Raw genomic sequence first — 23,802 nt, 5'->3', positions numbered from 1 at the left:
GAAACACGTACTCTTTTAGGGCTTGAGATGATTTAGATTTAACAGAAGTGCTGGCTGTGACTGCAGGACAGCAGTCAACAGATGCTCTCTCAGTTTCTTCATTTTTGTTAATCTTTGCTGTAAAACCTGAATTTTAACAAGGAGAAAAAATTTGTTCTATCAAAGGAAAAACTAGAACAGATTGTCCATGTTTCTCTCCTGAATGGAACCTTTGTTTTCAGCATGATTTCAGTCCATTTGAAGATCTGGATGTCAGAATCAATCTGAGAATCTTCACCTATGGAACAAAACAATAGAAGAAAAGCTAAACTCTTTTCCTTAATGCTTCAGTTTTAAACACTTCTGAACAAACAGTTCCATGAGTTGGTAATTCCTTGGAGACATTTGATTTAGCTATGAACTAAATTGCCAGAGCTCTCTGTGAATGCTTTTCAGCAGAGCATACTGATCAGAAGACATGACAGAGCTCTTCCAGAAAATGACATTTCACTTCCTTGCATGTAATATACTGGAATTTGCTTTTTTGTATTACAAGATAGAAAAGGCATCAAATGGGGGATCAGGCAGTTTGGAAAGGTCTGGGGAATGTGAGAGCACCTGCAAGGCAGCCTTGACAGTCTTTTTTCTTTTTTGTTCATAGGATTGGAGATCCACAGCTAACCAACATCTTCTCTAAGTGTAACTGCATTGCAGTTGTTTCCTTACCTTTTTCAATTTCTTGAGTTTTGGAAAATGACTTTAGTGACATTTGCCTTTTTTCTTTGCACTCTTGAATAAAATAATAGGACACTAATGATTTCATTATAAGGGAAGACAAAGCTAGGTAATTTATATCTGTGATAGATCTTAACCAAAGGAGAAGGAATATTCAACATTGTTTGGCTCTTACAAATGTATAAAAACCTCAGACTGAAATTCGATTAACTCCCCCTCCAACTTCTCTCCTTCCAGATGGGGAGAGAAAGGAACTAAAATTGTAAGATAATGAGACGTAGGGAAGATGTGCAGGGCAGAATTTATTCAGTCATTCTTTTGTATGACAGGAGCCCTGGAAACAGTTAAGTATGTAGTGTGTAGTAATGGCAAGGCCAGAGGCATAATTCTTCTGCTTGGGAATTAATGATTTTGGTCTGGCAGTTAATTCACTGTATATACTTCTTGTTAATTTGCCTGCATGTCCTCTTCATCTATAATTCATGTGATCCATTTAATTGGAAAAAGGGCTGTGTTTAAGTGTTACCAAAATAATGTTTGATGTTCAGCAGGAGCAATCCAGTTATTTTATGTTTAAATTACCAGACTTTCAGTGCTGGAATCTAATTGCTTAGGAGTAATCTGCAGTTGATTAATAGGGGAAAAACATTTGGGCAGTGTTAAAACAGGTTCTTTACAGGTCATTCAGAAATACTATTTTTTAAACTGTTTGCTGCAATCCATATGAAAAACATGTCCTAGTATACTTGTGGGTTTGTATTAAAAATATTGCTGTGGGCAGAAAGTTGATAATTTTGCTATGAAAACTACCTCTTCTGTTTTTCCTGAGCCTTAAGAAGTGTTTGAAATCATGCAAATTTTTTTATTTCCAGAAGCAGCAGTAGATAGACAGATCGCATTTCCTTTATCTCCAGCTCATAATATAGAAATGGAGAGAAATGGAAAACCAGGACTGGCGGAATTCAGTGAGGAAATGCAGTATATGGATGTAGAGGAACCACAATGTAAGTTTTATTGATCTTGTTATACTTCACTTAAAATAGGACCTTGCTTTTTACTTGTTTAAATGATACATTTGAATTCCTCTGCAAAAATTTCCCAGACATTAAAATAGACTAATTTCTCAGCTGTCTTCAAAGTTATTTCTCTCTCTTATCTGTTTGCTGTAGGAGTTAAATGTTTAATACAAATGCACTAGAAATGTCCTAAACTACTGGAGAGGTTTGGTGCTTAGAAGCAGATTAATGTTTATTTGAGTTTAGAAATCAAGTAGATTGATATGGCACCTTTCTAATTTAAATTGTTAGCCTGTTTCAGCAGTATTTTACTTTGTTTCTTTGGCTAGTTTTAGTATAACTTTTCTTTGCATACCTGGCTTTTGTAGACATTACTGCGGTAAACCAATAAGGAACAGAACATAAAGAATTCATAACTTGGCCATGTCACACTGTGCCTGTTTTTATAACTTTGTTGTTAACTAGCACTCTTCCACAAAATATCTTAGACTGTGAAGGGATTGAGTGGGTCTGAGTGAGGAGAGCTGCAGACTAAAATTTGACAGTTGGAGTGACTCAGTTCTAGAGTGATGGTTCTTTTTCTTGGTCCTTTCAACAGACTTACTTTACACCTGCTTTTCTCTCATGTAATCAGCCTTATCTAGAGCATGACTGTCAAGGTCCTTTCCAACCCAAACCATTCTATGATCCTATGAGGAGGGGTTAGAAAGGATGAAGGGAAGGAACAAAGGGGTGATAAAAGTGCTGAAAGAAGGTGTTTGATGCTGAGAAAGGAACAACAGATGAGCGAAGATGATCTCAGTAATTTGTATATCCTATAGAAGAAACAAAGCCATCCTTGTTTTAAATTTATTATTTGTTTTGTTTTGTTTTTAAACAGTGTTGTTCTGCTTCAGTAATGACCCAGTAAGGATTGTGGCTCTGTATATATTGGTTCTTTATTTAATCAGTTGTGTATTTTGTAGCTTTTATAAGCCAATCAAGATATATATTAATTCATATAATGTAACTGAAAATGGTTTTAAAACTGTCATTTACCTTAATTGATTTCACTGGAAAATGTCTAAAAGTGAACTGCAAGTCTTTTTTTGTGAAAAGGTGTATGTACTTAGTGATCTGAGTTTGACATGGTGGATTTTTAATCCATGAAAATGATCAGATTTTATGGTTTAATTATGGCTAATTCAGATCCATATTACTTATGTTTTTCTAAGGTCTTAGATTGTGTCCATTTCTGGAGGAACACAAGGAAGATATACTTTGTGGTCCAGTATGGCTGGCTACTGGACTCGATCTATCAGGACATGCTGGAATGTTGACACTAACAAGTCCAAAGCTTGTTAAAGGTAAAGCAGTTTATTATGCTGTTTGCATGAAGCCTGTGTGACTGAAGTGCATATTGTACTTCTGTAGTCAGACATAGGTTTGTTATTTATTTTTACATTGACAAATTCTGCTGTATAACACCATAGTGAGTTGCTGTTTCGATCCGATGGTAAACTACTGTAATTAACATGGTTGATCTGTTCTGTTTACATTTTGCAATCTGTTTAAACTGTGCAAATTCTCCCTCCTCCTTTTTTCTTCTGTACTTTTAGGCATGGCTGGTGGCAAGTACCGTTCATTTTTAATTCATGTCAAAGCAGTAAATGACAGAGGAACAGAAGAAATCTGCAATGGTGGCATTAGACCAGTGGTTAGAATACCTCCTCTAAAACCTCAGACAAACAAGGGCCATTCACTTGCTTCATTGTTGGCAAAAGTTGCAGCGGGCAAGGTAATGAATATCCAAAGAAGATACGTTTGGTAGTTGTAGACTTGCTATGATTCATGTCATCTGAAATCTAAGCAGCTGTTAGCAGAATTAAGATCCATTAAAATCTACTTTCTAAAGAGGTGACACTGTGTTGACACCTTCTAGAATTAGAGTTCAACATTTCTAAGTTGTTTCTTTTGTGCAGATTGAATTGCAAAGGTCTGTTCTGCCACTTTCACATTCTGAATACTTGTTTCTGAAACTTCTGTTCCCTTGAGTATTTTCAGTCGTTGATAGATCTTATCCTTCTGTGAAGGTGTGTGTGTGTGTGTGTGTGCATGTGTATTGTTCTGTATTAAAGCAATTAGTGAATAAAAGTGGTTTATTTTGGTATAATGCTCAAGCTGAGAGATTTTAGCAAACTGCTTACTTTTCACTGAACAAGGTATAAAAATAGATCAGAACCAATGTGATTTATGAATGTTATTTTTCCCAAAAATAAAAGGAAAAGCCATCTAGCAAAATTGAAGCCACTACTTCTTCAAGAAAATCAGATAATCTGCGAGGCTGTGACTTACTTCAAGAAGTCTCTGTAACAATTCGAAGATTTAAAAAAACTTCAATTTCAAAGGAAAGGTTAGTAGGTGTTTTATAATTCTAAAAAAATACGAGCTTTAGTTATGCTTCTCATCAAAAGCTTAGTTCTTGAAATAGCTCAGGTCAAGATGCTGTTTTAAGTTGGTATTTCATAAGCTTATTTTGTATGGAAAATCCTGTAAATTGCAAGTAAGAGGGCACTATGCTGTGAAAGTTGTGGTAGAGTAATACTATGCATGAAATTTTATATTGAGTGAGGTTTTTTTGCCTGACTTCAAAAGGCAAATGTAAATAAGTTTTAAAACAAATTTTTTTTAAAAGAAGCATCTTCCCTTTCTATTTCCACATTGCCTTGTTTTGTACAGAAGAATTTATATTATTTGTCAAAAAGTCTAGAATCAAATTTAGCTAACAAAAAAGTGGTTGAAGTCTTTGGTTTGGTACTGCAGACCTAGATGCAGGTAATACAGTATTTAAAGTGTATTACTAGCTGCCACCCTGCAGTGGTGGCATTGACTGTAATGGGCTTAAAGAGGTCAACGAGGCTGCAAAGAGTGCAAACAGTTGATAAGAGTTTTGTAGATGGTGAAAGTTTGTTTAAGTTTGGAAGTTGCTAGACAAGTTAATGGGGGGAAAAACTTTATAGGAGTTTGCTTGATGTATTGTAATGTAGGAAGTTCTGTGAGCACAAAGCAAGATGATTGGGAATGTATGCACAGAAGGTATTGCATATGCTTGTGTACTACTTTTGCTTTCTTCTAGGATTCTCTTTTTTTGCTGCTCCTAAGACAGGATACAAAGCTGGAGAATGGCCGTATTGGTTAATTGTGGTTTTCTTTCCTTCCCCTCCTCCCCAGAGTTCAGCGGTGTGCCATGTTACAGTTTTCAGAATTCCATGAGAAGCTGCTCACCACTCTTTGCAAGAAGACAGAGGATGGTCTGACTACAGAACATGCTCAGAGTCTTGTACTCGACACGCTTTGTTGGCTGGCCGGAGTATATTCAAATGGCCCTGGCAGGTAAGGGAGGAATTATGTTCAAATTATCATGGCTGTTTCTCAGTATCAGTTTGGCTAAAAAAAAAAAATAGGTTTGTGTTATTCTCTAAAGTATGCAACTTGTTTTCACAGCTCAAAGGAAGGAAATGACAGTTTGCTTTCTAAAACACGTAAATGTGTCTCTGATATTATACGTGTTTGCTTCTTTGAAGCTGGGCGGAGCATAGCTCACAAATGTGCACGATTCCTTGCACTATGCATCAGGTCAGTGCTAATTATTTGCATTTATTTATTTTTGTTTATTTCTGTTTTACATGTATTTCGGGGATTTGCATGCGTTCTGAACTGAATATTGTGTTTGTTGCTGTTTGACATTGAATTCATAAAGCAACAAAACCTGGTAGATGTTCTGCTCAAGAAATATGTGTTTAGGGTGTGACTGCAAAGAACACCAGTCTTTCAGCTTCATCTCCTGGAGGAGACTTCATCCCTCATTCTTACTTCCTTAAATGTTAAAGTGTCCGTGTTTTTTTGTAGCAACGGCAGGTGTGACCCGAGTCAGCAAGGGTTTGGATCAGTTCTTCTAAAAGCTTTACTCGACAATATGCCTCTTTTGCCTGCTGCTGCCACAGGTGGTACGTATGCAGTGTTTCTTGTCATAAACATACACGGTGCATTTGTTGTTGGTCGAGTTGTGTTGGACTCTCTTGTGAAATTAGTATGAGGTAATTGTTCAGTTAGTACAAAATGCTCCTTGGAGTGGTCTGGTCATCAAGTAGACATTTGCAGTTGGTGAAATTTTAAGCAAATAAGCTCGCTTAAACTAGAAAGTGAAGGCTGACATTTTTGAAGAACTTAAGTAACTTTTCTAAAAATTCTGAAAGGTGTTTAGCAACAACAAATTCTGTTGACATAAGTAACAGGGTGGTCTGTTATCTTTTAAAAATAGGAGATAGCCAGGAAACTTGGCTATCCAAATGATGTCCAACTAGCAATCCACTTCTGATTCTTTTGCACTCCAAGGAAATTTTAACTAAATTAAATTTCTTTCTTACCTATATTGAAGTGTAATGGTCTGTTAGCACCTTGTTGAAGCATCTGGAGTGCCAGATGGAATGACAAGATGACTTCACCCTTGTATTTTGGGTGGCAAGGCCTGCTTTTCACACTAGGATATTGTTGAATTGTTTCTAGCTTGGCATCACCAATGAGTCTTACAGAGAAATTGGTTTGCATTCCAAAAGGCTTGTTGTACTACCACCCAGGTCAAAACACATAGCACAGTGCTACAGGGGGTATGGAATGCACAGGGAGAGGAGGAGAAGGAGGAAGCTGAGATTTGTGTTTTTGTACAGAACCATGGTGCTGTGCTCCCAGAACTGATTTGTTTGGAAGCAGTGCCTCCAGCAAATACGGATTAAGGAGACAGCAACCAGAACCAGAAGATGGAAGGAGGAAAAGAGTTTGCTCTGGAGTATGGCTTGGCTCTGGTGGGATTGGAGCCTCTAGCCAAGCACCTGAATATATCAAGAGAATTTTGATTGCTGTCAGCAGGAGAAATGAAGGAAGTGTGCAGAGCTGTCTCTTGGGAACCCTTTTTTCCTTCAATTATGTGTTGTTGATAAGAGAATCGGAAATACTTGTAGGAACTTAAGATTGCAGAATGATTCTTAATTAAAGCCTCTCAAAAAAGGGGAAGGGATAGAATATCTCCTAGTCTATATTCAGACCATTTGGTAATTATCACTTCTGTTGATTATCGTTCAAAGTATGCTTTCTTAGTCAAAAGTTTGTCATGTTTCACGTGATTTTTTTTTTAATGCAGGATCTGTGTATTGGTATTTTGTATTGCTGAACTATGTAAAAGATGAAGATTTGGCAGGATGCAGCACAGCTTGTGCATCGTTGCTGACTGCGGTGTCCCGGCAGCTGCAGGATCGCCTAACACCAATGGAAGCGTTACTTCAAACAAGGTACTAAGAAATGTGGCTGTTGTAAACTTATTAAAAACAAGCCTAAGAACCCTCTAATGCCATCCTTTGGTGTTCTGAAAAAGGTTGTGTGTTAACACTTTGCTGTATTTGTTTGAGCAAGAATTAATTTGATAAAGTCCAGGAAAACAGTTTTAACTTGTGCGAAATTAAAGTTGAATTTAATTGCTGTGTCACATTTTAAATTAGCAAATATGTATGTGGTGTTTGAAGTCTGTGCAATCCTTAAGTTAGTATTTATGATTTTTATTGTAAGGACTTAGCATGTCATATTTTGACTCCTGGAAGGAATGAAGTATATTGAATCGTTTCTGTTTGGCACAGTGTTTCACAAAGCTATAGTCTTTCAGTAGGTTGACAGTACATTTAACATATTTCTTCCAAAGGCCACATTCTAGGTGTAGAGACCTGGAGTAATTTAGTGGGAATGCAGGTTCTTCTTTTAAATTACATATCAGAGTAATTTAGGACTGTGATGTTACATCTTTTCCATACGGAACTGATTGGCCATTTAACTGTAGACTTACATGGTATGAAAAGGAAATTTCTGATGATTCAGTTGTGTAGTAGTTTCCAAAGCTGCATTTTGGTGAAGGAAAAATGCTGCTGTTTGACATCTCTTTCAGTTGTGGTTTGGGTGCAAGAGTTTTCCTCAAAGCCAAACAAGATCAAGGTAGAAAAGGTTTGGTGGAGGTTAGTTCAGAATTTTCAGGTAAAATCGAAAATGTAATAGAAAATATAGTAAGGGAAGGTGTAGAGGAGGGAGAATATCTGCTAATTTTTGCTTTTGTTTTTAAAGAACTATAATTCCAAAATACTTCATAAAAACTTAGTCTCGGATGTTACGCTTGGATCTTTATCCTGCTGTCTGCTGCATTCCTCTGCTTAGTTGTTAATTTATTTCACCATCTGTAGTCCTTACAGTTGATTAGAAGACCAATCCCAGCAAAAGAAATGGTGTCTGGAAAAATTTAGAATTTTAAAAAAATAAGTGAATTGAATCAAATGAAGGAGACCAAAGTGAAAATTATACTTGACATGAGAATGGCACCTATCTGTGGGAATCAAGTTGTTCCTTCATATAAATTGCTTCCGAGTACTTTGTTTAAACAGCATATCTTAAGGTTCTTAGAAGGTTTTCCTTCCTTCCAGTTACCCACTTTTGAATTTGGTACATGTGACATTTCAGATCACCTTCTGGTGAGCACATGCTGTCTGCATGGCAAGGGAAGATTTCTGAAGTGAGCCCATTCTTGGTGTCCTTCAAGCTTAGATTTTCTGAATGTTTCTAGATGGTGTTTTACCGATTTTCTTCTTGAAACTTAATTTCCTTTCTCTTTTAACTCCATAACCCCGTAGGTAGTTTGAAGAGTAGCAGCAAATCCCTTATTTGATTACAATAGCTCTCTAGCAAGGACTGACTATTTCTTGATTTAGTTTACTAATTCAGGCAAAGTTTGTGGGTCTTTCTTTCATAAGTCTATGGATCGAGAGAATACTGTCATTTTTGGGTTTTGGTTTTTATGTTCGGTTTTTTTTAAACAGAAGTTTGTAGGCAAACTTTCCCCTTTTTTCCCTTTCCCCGAATTGAATCTTTTTTGTCTACGTTTGTCTTGCAAAATTTACATTATTGTGTTTTTCCTCTTTGTCCTTGGTCCCAGGTGCAATAGGCTAACATCTGGTAATCAGCTAAAAGCAGATGTCTAATTAACAGATCTGCACATTCATAGGAGAATAATACTCATTTTACTATGATGTGCTGCAATAAATCAAGTAAAACTTGAAAGGATAAGGCCAGTAGGGTGTGTTACATGATTTGCAGTTCATAAAACAACAAAAAAGGGATTTTAGATAGGATTTTAGACTGTCTTACAAAAAAACAGGTTGGTTTTGTCTCTAGCCAATCTAAAACAATTTCTCCAGCCTCTTATTGAAAGTACCACATTCATGTCGTCGTGGAATTAAATTATTCTAAATATTGTAAGGTGTTACATGATTTAGTTATTGTTATGATTCGCACTTGAACTGTCTCTGGCTCTCATCTAATCTGAAAACTCTCCTGCTGCTCCATTTAGTGCTTGTAGGGGGATAGAATATAAGAAAATAAAGATAGTGTAGAAAGTAATCTTACCCCTAAGGAGTTGCAGCTGGGCCAATTGGCAGATTATGAACAGGCCTGACTTTGACAGGCCACTGCTGTAACCAATAAGAAGAGTGTTATAAAAGAGTGGGTTGGCTGATTGAGAAGGGAACTGGAGTCAGTTGGTAACTGTGTGAAGAAGAAAGAGTCAGTGCCCTGAGGAGCTGCCCACGAGAAACGCCGAGAAGGTGTGAAACTTTTGTGATAAGGAGACAACAGTATGGAACCCCTGCCATAAGATAACAACAAGTGCTTGTGTCCTCCCCACAGTGGCACTGGAGAGCAGATTCTTTCATTCTACACAAATTCTGGATGTCTGGAGTGTGTTTGTATCTTCATTGTATTCTCCAGATCTGTAGTCATTCCTAAAGATTTTCCTTCAGCTTCTTTGGTCATTACCTTCCTTGTATTGTGATACACAAAATTTTACACATTATTCTAGTTGAAGGCACTGATGAATGAACCAGAAGAGGTATTTCATGTAGTTTACAATCAGTACTGCACAGATGAATACAGTGATTGATGAGTCTTTACATTACGTTCTTGATTTAGTCTAAGTTTTTGTTGACGTACCTTCTATGTCCTTTTGTGAAAACGATGGGTAATGAAACTCAAAACTGTGAACCTGATCATTCCTGCTGAAGAAGAGGTAAAAGGCACTATACTTGTTGAAATAAATCTGGGTTGGACAGCATAAATTAAACCTTCTGCAGTATGTTAAAATTCTGATTCTACTCTACAATACTCTTGCCGAATTTTAACATTTCATCACACTTTTATTTAATAAATCAAACTCTTTATTTAAAACATGTAAGTAATCAGTGTTAGTGTTGAGCTGACCTGATTTATTCAATGTTTAAATCTGATGTCTAAAGCAGGCTGTGAAGGTACCACACTGAATTGTGTCTGAGCATTTGTGTGTGCTTTAGTAGCCACTTTACAGGAGTGTGTTTTCTTGGCCCGTGTGCAAAAAAAGGTCAGGCAGCATACACGTTAGTCTTGTCAGATGTGCAGGATGCACTGGTCGTGTCTAATACATGCTTGTAAAGAGCAACCCACAATCCTGTGTTGTTCTGAGTATAAAGTTATTTTAAATTTGCTACCTTCTAAGTAACTTGGCTGGGGAATGTTATGTTAAATGGGGTTAATCTGTAATTTTCAGGTAGTCTGCCCTTTTGTAAGATGGTTCATCATTTTCTGATAATTACAGTCATAGTATTGTGTGGCCAAAAGCACTGACCCCAGCAAATGGGGAAACATTTTGACAATCAGAGAATCTAGAATCTGTTTTTACCTTGTTGCTGGTGTTGTATTCATGTAGACATTTACACTTCTGTGATGATTTGATCAAAAAAGACATTTAAACGTTCCAGCCTTCTCAGCATGTTGGGGGCTTTTACCTCAGCTGGTAAAGAAAAGAGGGACTGCTTGGAGGCAGAAGGAAAAGGGAGTGGAAGAACTTACTGCTCTTGCTAGTGTGTTTGTGGAAATATTTCCGATTTCTTCTGTCTCTTGCCAAAGTGCAGAGTGTTGTTTCTCACTTTTGTATCTACACAGATGCCTTTCTTTCTACTCTGGCTTTAGTAATTTAGCCCAATTTCCATTTTTTTCCTCTTTTCAGTTGCTGGTAATAGGTATTGGTAAACACTAAAAAAAAACCCCTAAAACAAAAAAACCCACCTTTAAACAAAAACAAAACCACAAACAAACAAAAAACTCACTGATTTTGATACTACTTTGGAGTTTCCTTTTTCTTGGCTTATAAAACCCTAATTCATTTGGAACAACTTTGAAAGTGCTATTGTTTTGCCCTCGAGTACTGCCAGAGTAAATGCTATGAGTTTTCCTCTGTTGAGGTGTTTATCACAAGTGTTGATTGGTATGCCTAGCAGCATTTCCTTTTTTAATTCTTACTTCAGCTGGAAGAACAAGCTGAGGTGGAATTTCTTCTGCCGTTTTGAAACAGTGCTGTGTTTTTATTGACTTCAGACTAATGTCTCATTTACCATGTGCAGGTGTGTGTCTTGCTCATTGTCTAAGGCTTGTAGTTCTATTTTCATGCCTAGTGTGATTGCGTGTCATGTTTCCAGGACAATATTACATCTTCAAAACTCTTCAGTAATGAAGAGATACTTACTTAGCATTATAAGCTGTTTGAAAATGCCATCAAATAAATAATTTTAATAAACTATAAGCAAGTGATAATTTTTAAGATGTGTCTAATGAATGAACAGAATAGTTTGCAGTATAATAAATCTGGATGGTAAAATACTTGATCTTTTACTGTAAATAATTTTATATGAGTTCCTATTGTGTGAATGGTACTGTTTGTCTTATTTGCAGATATGGATTATACAGCTCACCTTTTGATCCAGTTCTGTTTGATTTGGAAATATGTGGCTCTTCTTGTAAAAATGTATACAACAGCAGTATTGGAGTGCAGTCAGATGAAATTGATTTGTCTGATGTTCTGTCAGGTATGTCTGTTTAGCAGTGATTGATTGTGGTAGAATTAGTAAATCTGTTATATTGTTTTCTTTTCCTGAATATGTGATTTTATACTTTCCAGCCAAGCTGAAGTCCAAGGTATTCTCTTGCTCATGGTATCTTTTACATTTCCTGTGGCCTTAGGACAAGAAGAAAAAGCCTCTTTCTGGAATCTGTTATTTTCTTATCCTCTGGAATATCTCAGAGTAGAGATTAGACAGAAAGGCTGCTCTCATTCTGCGGGTCAGTCATCTAGGAATCATCTGTCACCTCTTTCAAGTAACTCCCTTGAGCTGTGTTATTATTCATTGAGGCTAGCAGGACTCACATAGGCAGAGAAACCTAAATGGATTTTTCTGAAGTTGGAAAGCTGCCATATGGCATTCTTCTACTTAAATACAAAGGTTTAATGAGGTATTTTTTCTGTTTTAGAGGAGTTAAAATACCTTAAAAGCATATTTGTGTCTATCTTCTCAGGTTAATTCATAAGTGATTCTTTAGGCCCTGCGATGTCCTAAAGAGCTAAATAGTTTTTAGCTGTCAGGAAATTATTTTCATAGTAAGTGTGTTCATCAGTCATAGTGACTCCTTTCCTTCTCTTGTATACTATCTTCTTTTTCCTTCTTGTCCCTTCCTCCATGCAACTCTGAATTTGTTTGGATATTGATTAATAGTCTGTGTTTTATACTAAATTTTTCTATGTTCTTAGTTAATCTGACGGTTTCTTCCTCTTCCTTTCAGTTAACATCAATATATTTTTGCAAGCTAATTTGCTTTCAGTGTAGAAAAAATAGAGCACCCATATATGATTTTTTTCTGGAATTAAGGTTATGCTACACTTCTGTCACAGTTGACAATTTGACTTATTAATATGCTCTCTTCAGATTTGACAGCAAATCCCCTTTTATATTGAGGATGTGATAATGTTAAGATGTTTCTTCTACAACATGAACTAATAAAATATGTGCATTATATTTAGTTGTCCCTTTTGACACTTCATGAATTGAAATGTCACTATGAAGAAAACATTGGCTGACTGTGCAGATACATGTTTCTTTTTCAGGAAATGGGAAAATAAGTAGCTGTGCAGCTGCTGAAGGTAGTTTTACTTCCCTTACTGGACTTCTGGAAGTTGAACCTCTGCACTTTACCTGTGTTTCAACAAGTGATGGAACTAGAATAGAAAGGGACGATGCAAGTACGTTTACTGGTATATACAATTTTTCATTTTTTCTACTTAGCATAGTTCCATAGTACATTTTTAATTTAACATAATGGCACTGTTTGGAAAACTCATTGCTTGTAGTTTTGCAAATGTTAAAATGTTTTTGTCTGTGATTTGTTTTTTCTTAAATAATTTCTAGATGTGAAGTTAAACGTCTTGGATCTTAGCAAACAAAGTGGATTTAAAAAAATATTAACTTGAATCCATTTGTTTCTACTGGAGAGTATAATGTACAAGTTTGCATCTTTACCTTGCAAGCTTTTGTGGTATAAGAATTCCAGAGCAATACATGGCTTTTCTGTAATCCAAGCGGTACATGCATGACCAAGTGCATAGTCTACAAACCATATACTTTGTAACTCAAGATGATGTTACCTTGTAGCAAGAACTGGATTTTAAAAGATGTTTCTCTTGTTTTTGCATCACTCTGAATAATGTATAAGGAATTAAATGTGTGTTTTATAATTTCTACATAGGTGTTTTATTTTGTTTGTTTGTTTCATGCCAGTGAGTACCTTTGGGGTTACCCCAGCAGTTGGTGGCCTCTCTTCTGGAACAGTTGGGGAAGCCTCGACAGCACTGAGTTCAGCAGCCCAGGTAGCTTTGCAGTCTCTCTCTCATGCAATGGCCTCAGCCGAGCAACAGCTCCAGGTGCTGCAAGAGAAACAGCAGCAGCTTTTGAAGCTTCAGCAACAGGTTGGAGGCCATTTGGCTCTTTTTAGTGCTGTATCTAAACGTCGAAAGCTGAGAAAGTAGTTGCAGAGCTAGGTGGCTTTTTTTTTCTCCATAGTGTATTTGAGGAAGGAACCACTCAGCACTCTGATTCACTCTTCTTAAGTGAAGTGCTGGTAGTGTCTCCCATGCTGCTTTGGTCTTTGAGACTTTTTGTGTATTTAAAGGGTGGGTTGGGAGTTTGTAATAAAACCTAAGGCTTCATAAGTATATCAGTCTGAAATTGAAAAAGCATACTGAAATGAAAAGATGGTTGCTGACGCAGGGAAGTGCCAGTCATAAAGCCATTGTTAGCTGGCCAGTGCTTGGCTGTGTTGACTCTACTTTGCTGTTCCGTGTAGGGTTTTTACTTTTTTTTCTGTTATTCCATATAATTATTCGTGTTCCTCAGCTTGTGAGTCAAATTAAATAGTTTAATAGTTTAATTTTTCAGCTTATCCATAAGCTTTTTTCAGCTTACCTGTATTGAAGGTAGCTTAGGTTTATTAAATCCAGTTGTATAATCAAAGTTGAACTTGTGGCTCAATGCTACTCCCATGTTCACAAGTAGGATTATTTGCTACATACATTGCTTTCATCTTCTCCACAGAAAGCTAAGCTGGAAGCAAAACTGCATCAGACAACGGCAGCAGCAGCAGCAGCAGCATCAGCAGTTGGTCCTGTTCACAACTCTGTGCCTTCCAATACAGTAGCAGCTCCAGGGTTCTTCATTCATCCTTCAGATGTCATTCCACCCACACCAAAAACAACTCCTCTCTTCATGACTCCACCTTTGACTCCACCTAATGAAGCAGTTTCTGCTGTTATTAATGCAGAGCTTGCTCAGCTTTTTCCTGGCTCAGTCATTGACCCCCCAACAGTTAACCTTGCAGCACATAACAAAAATACCAGCAAGTCTAGAACGGTAATTATTTTCTTTTTCTTGGAGAAACAAGATGCTGTAAGCGTTCCCAGGGTCTTAATTTGTACTTGAGTGCTAGTAAATACATATATATATATATATATATATATATATATATATATATATATATATTTGGGTGAGATGTGAAAAATATATTGCTAAATTTATACCATGAGAAAAGAACTTACGAAAGCAAGATAGTATTGTTACAGTACCTTAACTGGTTTCTCTTTATAGGAGCTAGCTTAACTGTGTAAGGAGTTAATAATCCTTTGGAGTTAGTAGTTCATATATTTTGATGATTCATGCTCAAATTTAAGTGTAGTGTTGTCAAAATTATACATATTTAACAGCTCACAATAAATGCATAGATTTTAATCACTTAATTTTACTGATGTTTTTCCACTCCTCAGAATCCACTTGGATCTGGCCTTGCTCTTGCAATATCTCATGCTTCACATTTTCTTCAACCTCCACCTCATCAGTCAATTATTATAGAGCGAATGCACTCAGGTAAAACCACAATTCCTAAATCAGTTTTGACACATGTTCTAGTAAGAAGTGGAATATTTTTGGGGCTTTAAATAAGTTGCTTAGCTACAGTCTCTCTTAGCTTTCCAGAGTAAAGATATTTCTCGGTTTGTATTCTGTGATACCTGTGAGTTTAAGACCTAGCACTTGAAGATAGTTGAAAAATGCTGGAGTCTTGGGGAATATGTTGGGTCTCTGAACAGAGCACCTGTTCAAAAATAATGCATAAAAAGCAAAACAGCTTAATTTAAGTTGATGCCAAAATGTTTTTCTCAAAGTGTTCAAGCTGTAGTGAGGAGTTTCTGGGATTGTGCAGCTATTTTTAGCCTCAAGTATGCAAATATACCTTTTAAACAATGCATAAACCTTTATATACTTTTTGAACAATACATAAACAATGGCTTTATTGTTTGAGAAGTAACATGTCTTGCTGGTTAGCACACACTGGTCTTTCAGTCAATCCTGTGTTTTTCTCACCTAGGAGCAAGAAGATTTGTGACCCTGGATTTTGGAAGACCTATATTACTGACAGATGTATTGATCCCCACTTGTGGGGATTTGGCTTCTTTGTCCATTGACATCTGGACTTTAGGAGAGGAAGTGGATGGAAGGCGACTGGTAGTGGCTACTGACATTAGCACACATTCACTTATTTTACATGACTTGTTGCCACCCCCAGTTTGCAGGTTTATGAAGGTAAAAGGATGTTTAAGTTCTTGATGTTTGTTAGTACATGAACTTCCGCTTAAGGTGTCTTCAGACCAAACTCTTTTTGGCTATAAATTTTTAATGTATTTTTGACTTGATGTTTATTTTTCCTTTTTTGATACAATTGTGTTACAATATAGTTGCATTTTCTTTCAGATCACTGTTATTGGTCGATATGGTAGCACAAATGCCAGAGCAAAAATCCCATTAGGATTTTATTATGGCCATACCTATATCCTACCCTATGAAAATGAGCTGAAACTAATGCATGATCCCCTCAGAGGAGAAGGTGAATCAGCAAATCAGCCAGAAATTGATCAACATTTGGCAATGATGATTGCATTGCAAGAAGACATACAGTGCAGGTTAGAAGAAATAAAAAAATGTATTTGCTAATTATTTTAATGTAAACCACTGGGATATCATAATGTTGTAGGTTTTTTTTCTTCCCATTATATTCTTCAGACCAAAAAATACTCTGCTGTTGTAGAGTTGTTGTGAATATCTTTATTGCAATAATAAAGACTACACTGTATTTTTTTTTCTGTATCTGTTTTAACAATGCATGCACAATGGACCAGAATTTGGCTTCTGGCAGGGTGATTGTCAAATGTGTTGCTGTTTGCTAATGTGCATTGAATTGTGTTTTTTGAATATTTCCCTTTAGGTACAATTTGGCCTGTCATCGGTTAGAAATCCTCCTGCAGAGTATAGACCTGCCACCACTCAATAGTGCTAACAATGCCCAGTACTTTTTGAGAAAGCCAGACAAGGCAGTAGAAGAAGACAGCAGAGTGTTTTCTGCTTACCAGGATTGCATTCAGCTGCAGCTTCAGCTCAACTTGGCTCACCATGCTGTTCAGAGACTCAAAGTAGCTTTAGGGGCAAGCAGGAAAACACTGAAGGAGCAATCAGATCCAAAAGAGTTGATTCAGATGTCATCTACAGAACAGCTACGCACCATCATTAGATACTTACTGGATACTTTGCTCAGTTTGCTACATTCGTCCAATGGTCAGTATTTTTTGAGGTTTTGATTTTTTTGTCATGTCAGTAGAAACAATTTCCAAGTATTTTTATTTCTTGACCTGCACTTTTCTACTATAAGGCCTTTATACTATGTTTAGATGTAGAATCATAGAAATGTAGAATGGTGTTTGAGTTTGGAGGGATCTTAAAGATCATCCAGTTCCACCACCCTGCCATGGAGAGTGACACCTTTCACTAGACCAGGCTGCTCCAAGCCACATCTACTGTGATTTTAGTAGCTGATAGCATACTTTGTAAAGTTTTTTCAGTGGCACCAAGCTGGCCTAACCACTTCCTGAAAAGGATAGGAGAAGATGTCAAGGTCCTTCTCTCTTTTGTGTAGTCCTGGCTGCATATTCCTTTTTCAGATAGTCATCTGATCTTTCTTGGGATGATCCAATTTGCTGAAGTAACAAAAAACTGCCCAGGCAGAATACTCAGGTGGTTTTCACAGGCAGAATCATCTTGTGAAAGGATCTGTGAGCAATTGAGGCCAGTGCAGTGCTGGGCATGGATTAGGCAGTTAGAAGCAGGCTGAGGAAGCAGAAGTTTCCTTGAGAGTGGTGGTGGTAGTGAATTCATAAAACCAGCATTTCTAGTTAGTTCATGATTTTTTGATATCCAGTAAAGATTTTTATTTCCTAAGCTTGCCATTGAATGAAGTCTTGGCGAATTGGAATTGAAAAAGCTGAGTAGGAGTTGGTGGTGTTAAAAAAAAAAAAAAAACCACAAAAAAAGGAAACATTATTCTGTTGATAAGTTGTTGTGTGATTTTCTGTGCCAGTTTGTTCTAAAACATGATGGAGGTTTAGTTTTTGCTTCATGTAGGTTCTGTGGAGTATTTGCACTGACTTAGTATTGATTTGGTTTTGTCCAAATGGCCTGGTCTTTGAGTTACCTACAAATCACCATCTCCCCATATGTTCCCACCTCCTTTACTCCTGTGCCAGTTAGTCGAATTGTAGTAGTTTAAAAAACTTACTGCAAACTTCTTCCTATGTTTTCAAGTCACTTTCTCTTTAAACAGAGATGTTTTCTTTTCTTAAAAGGGTACTCAGTTCCTGTGGTTCTGCAGAGTACTTTTCATGCTCAAGCTTGTGAGGAGTTGTTTAAACACCTGTGCATCAGTGGAACCCCCAAGATACGATTGCATACTGGCCTTCTGTTGGTTCAGCTCTGCGGAGGTGAAAGGTGGTGGGGTCAGTTTCTCTCAAACGTACTGCAGGAATTATACAATTCAGAGCAACTTCTCATATTTCCACAAGACAGGTAAGGTATAAATCTATATTGATGCGTTACCTGTGGATCAGTAAAGTAATTTCATTGTTCATAACTTAGCATTGGAATTGACAAAATGGGACTGAAGGGTACTTATCCATGATTTTCACTGATTTAAGAAATAGACCCAAAAAAGCACTGCAGATGATGTCCAATTGCAGTTATTTATTGCACCTATCTGGTTCTTACACCACAAAAATTTGCAATTTTTTCTTACTTGGAGATCTTCACATATCTAGCAGGATTGCTGTCCAGCGTCAGAAATGGCTTTCTCTTTTATCAATCTTAAATGTACCCTCATCATAGAGCTGCTCTTCTCCAGTATTTGAAAGTGGGATTGAGACTGGAAGGTACACTATTAGCATTCACTGCAAAAAGACTGCACTGAGATAAGAGCAAGAATGTGTAGAGTTGAGCACTAAATGTTAGATGTATAAATTATTTTAGGTTATTGATTGAGGTTTTTAATGTTCTAAATGTTAGCATTTTATTTTAATCAAACATATTTGCTGCTTAAAGGCTATCTGTCTTTTTTGAACAGCAACATCTATATTTTCCTATCTTTTTAAAAGATTAAGAATTAAAAATTAATTAATTTTAAAATTAATTGATTCAAGAATATAAGAATCCGTTGATTTCATTCTCTTTCCCTGCTATCAGTAATATGTAATTGGAAATAAAATGGATGAGATCTTGTTTCAGATGTGGAAGACTCTGCTGACCTCTTGAGGGTGAAAGAGAAGATGTTCACCCTAAAATGCTGCATTAACCTTAACAATGATAAGAGTGTGAAATCCAGTCTACTAGCTGGACTGCAGTACTGCTTTCTGTAGCAACCTGTCTGTGTCTCAGATGAAAGCCTAGGACAATAATGTTATATGAGGGTGTTGCATTATATTACTGATTCTGAAAGAGAAATAAAATCTTAAATATGTAAATTTTATTTTTAGGGTCTTCATGTTGCTTTCTTGCATTGGCCAAAGATCGCTTAGCAACAGTGGTGTTTTAGAAAGTTTACTTAATCTCCTGGATAACCTGCTGTCACCACTGCAACCTCATTTACCTGTGCACAGAAGAACTGAAGGTAGCCTTCTAATTTGGGAGATTCTTTTCATATTCATTATAACCTAGAAAATTGAGAGACTAACTCACAATTTTTTGGTGTATTAAAAGAAGAAATTGCTTGTTTACTATATTTCTGAAGAACAGTTGTCTTTTAAAATGTGATTAATCTTCTTGTTCTTTAGGTGCTAAAAGAGATTCCTTCCCCCACCCCATTAAAACTGAGCAAAATCTAGTTGATTATTTATAATTCAGCTAGGAAGCTTTGCCAGAGTGGGGGGAACATTCAATGTATAGGCAGCTCTAGTGAACGAGTTTGGAATTTAATGGTTGGAGAGAAATGCACCTTTTTGCTCATGAGATCCTTTCTAAGTTTCAAGTTTTTGAGGTGAAACAGATACAAAAACAAGTTTGTTAAGTGTATCTGCATGGTTTCTGCAGACTACACGGTTTGTTCTTGTGGAGCTTTTTGTAATTACAAGGAATTTACATTTTTTTTGATCCAAAAAAATTACTGAAATTATATCCTACAAACTTGATTTTCTTTGAATTTTCTCTTAACTACCCCAAGGTTGACACAAATTCTTATTTTTGAAAACATCACACCCTAGGCTCCTTCATTTATTATGTACAGGTAGCAAACCATTATAGAAGATCAGTTGTTTAAAATTCTTAGCCCTGTGAGTTCTGTGAAGTGCCAGCTGAGACTCTGTCCTTAGTTTTCCCTTGTATCCTGATGTTAACAGACCTACAGCTGGTGTCAGAAGCTGTCCTATTGCTTCCCACTGATCTACCATGTGCTTTCTCTATCGGGGCCATATCCTGCTATAGTCTCTAACTAGTCTGAGGCAAACCCAAGCTTACATCTCCTCTACCTCTGTTTGCACTCTCCCCACAGCTTCCAATTCCTTTCATAGCTCTTGCCTTACTAGTTGTCCTCATGGAGGACTTTAGGAAGCAGAAGTAACTGATACTTCAGAGCTTTATTTGCTGGTCTTCCAGCTTCCTTCCTCCTGGACAGTACAGGTGAGTACTAGGGCAATATTATGTGTGGTGGAAGCATCAGGTATGGCAGAAGAAATTCCTATTTGAGAACTGTCACACATAAATCAGGGTCAAAGGGGTAAATACTTACTGGGGAAAAAGTGAAAAAGCAAAGGAAAATCAGAGTAAGAGGTGAGTGTTATGGGTGGAGAGAGGTTGTAAACTTTGAGACCGGAAGAGGAAAAAAGGAATAAGCAGAGGGAGGGAGGGAGAGAAGCTGAGAAACTATTTTTTTTGTGTGAGATAAAAGGAAAATAAATGGTCTTGTTTTAACAGAAGTATGAAAAGGTATGTACTTCACTCTGCAGCAGGATCCTTTCTTTTTATTCTGCCAGTCAAAAAGGTGTGTCGCAGTCACCAATGCTCCTGATTTCTGTTCTTGCAATTGAGTCTGTGATTCCAGTCCAGGTCCTGTTATGGACCTGTTGGGGTCCTTCCTCTGCCTCCATGGGATGGGCTGCTTTCTGTCTGAGTGTGCTCAGGAAACTGCAGCTAACAAGTCAGGCTGCATCCTAATGCTTGGATGCCAGCAGCTACATGTGATTTTGGATGGATCGTTTCTGTGCCTTAGTTTTCTTGTTTGATCTGTCTTTAATAATAGTTTGAATTACTTGCAGCTTTTTTGAGGTCGGTGCATGAAGAGCACAGTGTAGTTAAATGTGGCTCAGCACAGCGCATTGATGTGAAAATGTGGGTGTAACCTCTAGTGCTGATGTCTTTGCTATATTGACATGGTAGAATTATGCCATTTGCATAATGACTGTAATTAAGTGGTCATTATTTGCAGGTTTCTGGTTTTGTTGAGCAGTCATGAGTTCACTTTGGAACTGTTTATTAGGATTTCCGTATGCACAAAGATTTTTCTTGCATGATGCGCAAGATAAGGTTTTTTTCCTTTCTGCCTGTACAAAAATACGGCATTTAAAGTGTGAGACTGAAATAGGCATTAGCCAGTCTTTAGTGCCACCAGTGTGGTTCATCTAGTCTGAAGTCCCTCTTGGCTTTCCTGCAACTTATTCAGATGGCAACATGAAATGCACTCATGGAGAAGTAAAGATGGAGGTATCAGTATGCATGGTTATAACTATCTTATTGGAACCCGGCTTGATGGAGGAATTGCAAGCTGTAGAATTTGAGATATCTACTTCAGGTACTTTATTGCAAGCAGCTGTCATTATGCTTTTGTATTTAGGAAATTCAGACTTTAATTTTTTGACTATTTTAAAGAAAAATGCTGCTTAGTTTTTCACTTGAACAGTTGAGGTGAAGCTTTTGACATCTGACTTAATCAGACTAAGGGAACTGTGACATTTTCGTTTGCACCTAAGTTTTTATACTGATTTCTTTCCTCATTTATGAGTGCTTAGACTCTAACTCTCCTTTTAAAAAAAAAAAGAGTGGAGTGGAGTCTTTGTGGCCTAATGAAATATGTTATGTTTATGTCTCCAGAAATTTATTAAAGCACTGAAATTTGTTTATTTTGAAGGAGTTTTAGATATTCCCATGATCAGTTGGGTTGTAATGCTGGTGTCCAGACTACTGGATTATGTAGCTACTGTTGAAGATGAAGCAGCCACAGCCAAGAAGCCTCTGAATGGAAAAGAGAGGGAACGCTTTTTGACAGGTGCATCACCTTTATTATCAAAACTTGAATCTATGGGTATTGTTCTGGGAGCTGTTCAAATACCTGAAATGCGTTTTCTATTCACTTGAAAAAAGAGATTTTAAAAATGCATGTTGTGATCTTTTTCTTTTCATCCTTGTCTACTTATTTACATCTATATCTCCTTATAAATGTAATCTCTTTCATTTTTTCAAGTGAAAAATGCAGGATTGATTTTAATTTGTGAAATGTCTGTATATTACTGTCTGACTGGGATTTTACAATTGCATGTGCACCATGTTGAGACACTTTGTATTGTGAGAAAGGGCCAGCAGTATGATTTCATAAATGTTTTAGTATTTGTATCCACTATTTTTAAATTGGTTTTTGTCTGGTTTTCATTTATTTCATAATAATAGTAAATAATAATAATAAGTACTATATATTGTTGTTGTTGTCATTGTTATCATTTTTATGCTTTGATTAGCCATGGTTTTCTTTTAATATCTTTTCTAAAAATTAAAATAAAGCTTTTATGTTATGAAGATACTTATCTGTTTTTACTTAGGACAGAGTTGTTTGTCTTCTTACATGTTTTAAGAATAATGAAAAAAAGATGGTACCACTGCATTTTAATATCAATAGAAATACTACTATGAGTGGGGATAGTGGAATAATGCCAAGAGTTGGATTTAGCTCGTTTCTTTAGTACTTAGTATATGGAGATGCTAACCATTGAAACATAAAAGCTTTTCTCTAGAGTTAAATGAGGTTTAATAAGATGGATTAATTTTTTAAAATTTTATTTCCATTAGGAAACCAGTGGAGTTTTATAAATAATAGCCTTCACACTCAGAGTCTGAGCAGATCTACTAAAGGGAACAGTAGCCTCGATAGACTGTATTCCCGAAAGATCAGAAAGCAGCTCGTGCATCATAAACAGGTGACTTCCTGCATGGTAGTGGCCATTTTCACAGCAGTGTGTCTCATTTATAGGATATCTCATTTCTTGGAACAACAGCTTTGGCATCGGGACTCATTCAGCCTTGCTTTTGCATAGGTCTGATTCTGTAGCTAAAGGCTGCCTAACTTCTTTGACATTCATCTAAAACCATGGGGCAAGGGATCTGCTAGAAAAACAAATGTTGGAGTGTACTGTTGTACTCTATTGAACAATAAATATAATGTATTTTCTACACAAATCTGAGTACCCCTGAGTGCAAGCACCTAAGTTGTGATTTTAAAGTATTTTAAAAGCTCAAGTTACAGTTTGAACTGAAGATTGCTATCATGTGAACATACTGATCCTTTTAACATCTTATTGCTTAAATTTTCATTTATTCCTATTAACATTTTCTTTTAGCAACTTAACTTATTAAAAGCAAAACAGAAGGCTTTGGTGGAACAGATGGAAAAAGAGAAAATACAAAGCAACAAAGGATCATCATACAAACTTTTAGTAGAACAGGCAAAACTAAAGCAGGCTACTTCAAAGGTATGATGCTCTGAAACTGTAACTGACTTCTTGTCCTTTATGTGAAAAGACCTGTTCCTGCAAAGTCATTTTTGTCTTACTTTGACCTTATTACAAAAAGTTGTTTCATCATGGCTGCTATCAAGTATATTCTAATACTGAAAAAAAGCGGCCATCTGGAAATTTATTGCTCTGTGAAAAATAGTTCATTGTTCTACAGGATTCTTTTAGGTAGTCATGGCCAAAATTACTAATAAACCTGTAGCTTCGAGGATGCCAGTCATGTCATTAAACTTTGGATAACATACAGCAATAGAGAGATAAAGTAGTACTTTATATATACTAGCTTTTATGCATGGTGCTCTTCTAGATGCTTTCCTGGTTGGGTAATCAGAAAGTAATCATGTCAATGTCTGTCTTCCCGAACTAATAAATATGACTTTTGAGAATTATTTTTGAAGTCTGTCATAAGCTCTTTAGCTTCCTGAAGGTATCCACCACCTCAGTTGTGGTATC

General features: G+C 36.6%; 1 protein-coding gene across 6 annotated transcripts in view; it reads left to right on the top strand.

Moving 5' to 3' along the window:
• Positions 1-23,802, top strand: part of BIRC6 (baculoviral IAP repeat containing 6) — a 176,468-nt gene that overhangs the window by 45,293 nt on the left and 107,373 nt on the right. For 2 of the 6 annotated variants that reach the window (XM_059841324.1, XM_059841322.1), the window contains exons 14-34: positions 1,587-1,718; positions 2,945-3,076; positions 3,329-3,507; positions 3,992-4,122; positions 4,941-5,102; positions 5,214-5,345; positions 5,619-5,716; positions 6,907-7,054; positions 11,556-11,689; positions 12,763-12,909; positions 13,433-13,620; positions 14,246-14,560; positions 14,971-15,070; positions 15,570-15,784; positions 15,953-16,161; positions 16,464-16,810; positions 17,875-18,094; positions 19,054-19,187; positions 21,696-21,833; positions 22,628-22,755; positions 23,176-23,307. In XM_059841324.1, coding sequence (XP_059697307.1) covers positions 1,587-1,718; positions 2,945-3,076; positions 3,329-3,507; positions 3,992-4,122; positions 4,941-5,102; positions 5,214-5,345; positions 5,619-5,716; positions 6,907-7,054; positions 11,556-11,689; positions 12,763-12,909; positions 13,433-13,620; positions 14,246-14,560; positions 14,971-15,070; positions 15,570-15,784; positions 15,953-16,161; positions 16,464-16,810; positions 17,875-18,094; positions 19,054-19,187; positions 21,696-21,833; positions 22,628-22,755; positions 23,176-23,307 — 3,521 coding nt within the window. The remainder of the gene's footprint in view (positions 1-1,586; positions 1,719-2,944; positions 3,077-3,328; positions 3,508-3,991; positions 4,123-4,940; positions 5,103-5,213; positions 5,346-5,618; positions 5,717-6,906; positions 7,055-11,555; positions 11,690-12,762; positions 12,910-13,432; positions 13,621-14,245; positions 14,561-14,970; positions 15,071-15,569; positions 15,785-15,952; positions 16,162-16,463; positions 16,811-17,874; positions 18,095-19,053; positions 19,188-21,695; positions 21,834-22,627; positions 22,756-23,175; positions 23,308-23,802) is intronic. The other 4 variants (XM_059841327.1, XM_059841323.1, XM_059841325.1 and 1 more) reach the window with 4 other exon arrangements.

Source organism: Haemorhous mexicanus, chromosome 3, assembly GCF_027477595.1.
Source record: "Haemorhous mexicanus isolate bHaeMex1 chromosome 3, bHaeMex1.pri, whole genome shotgun sequence".
NCBI lineage: Eukaryota > Metazoa > Chordata > Aves > Passeriformes > Fringillidae > Haemorhous > Haemorhous mexicanus.
This window is presented reverse-complemented; position numbering and strand designations above follow the sequence as displayed.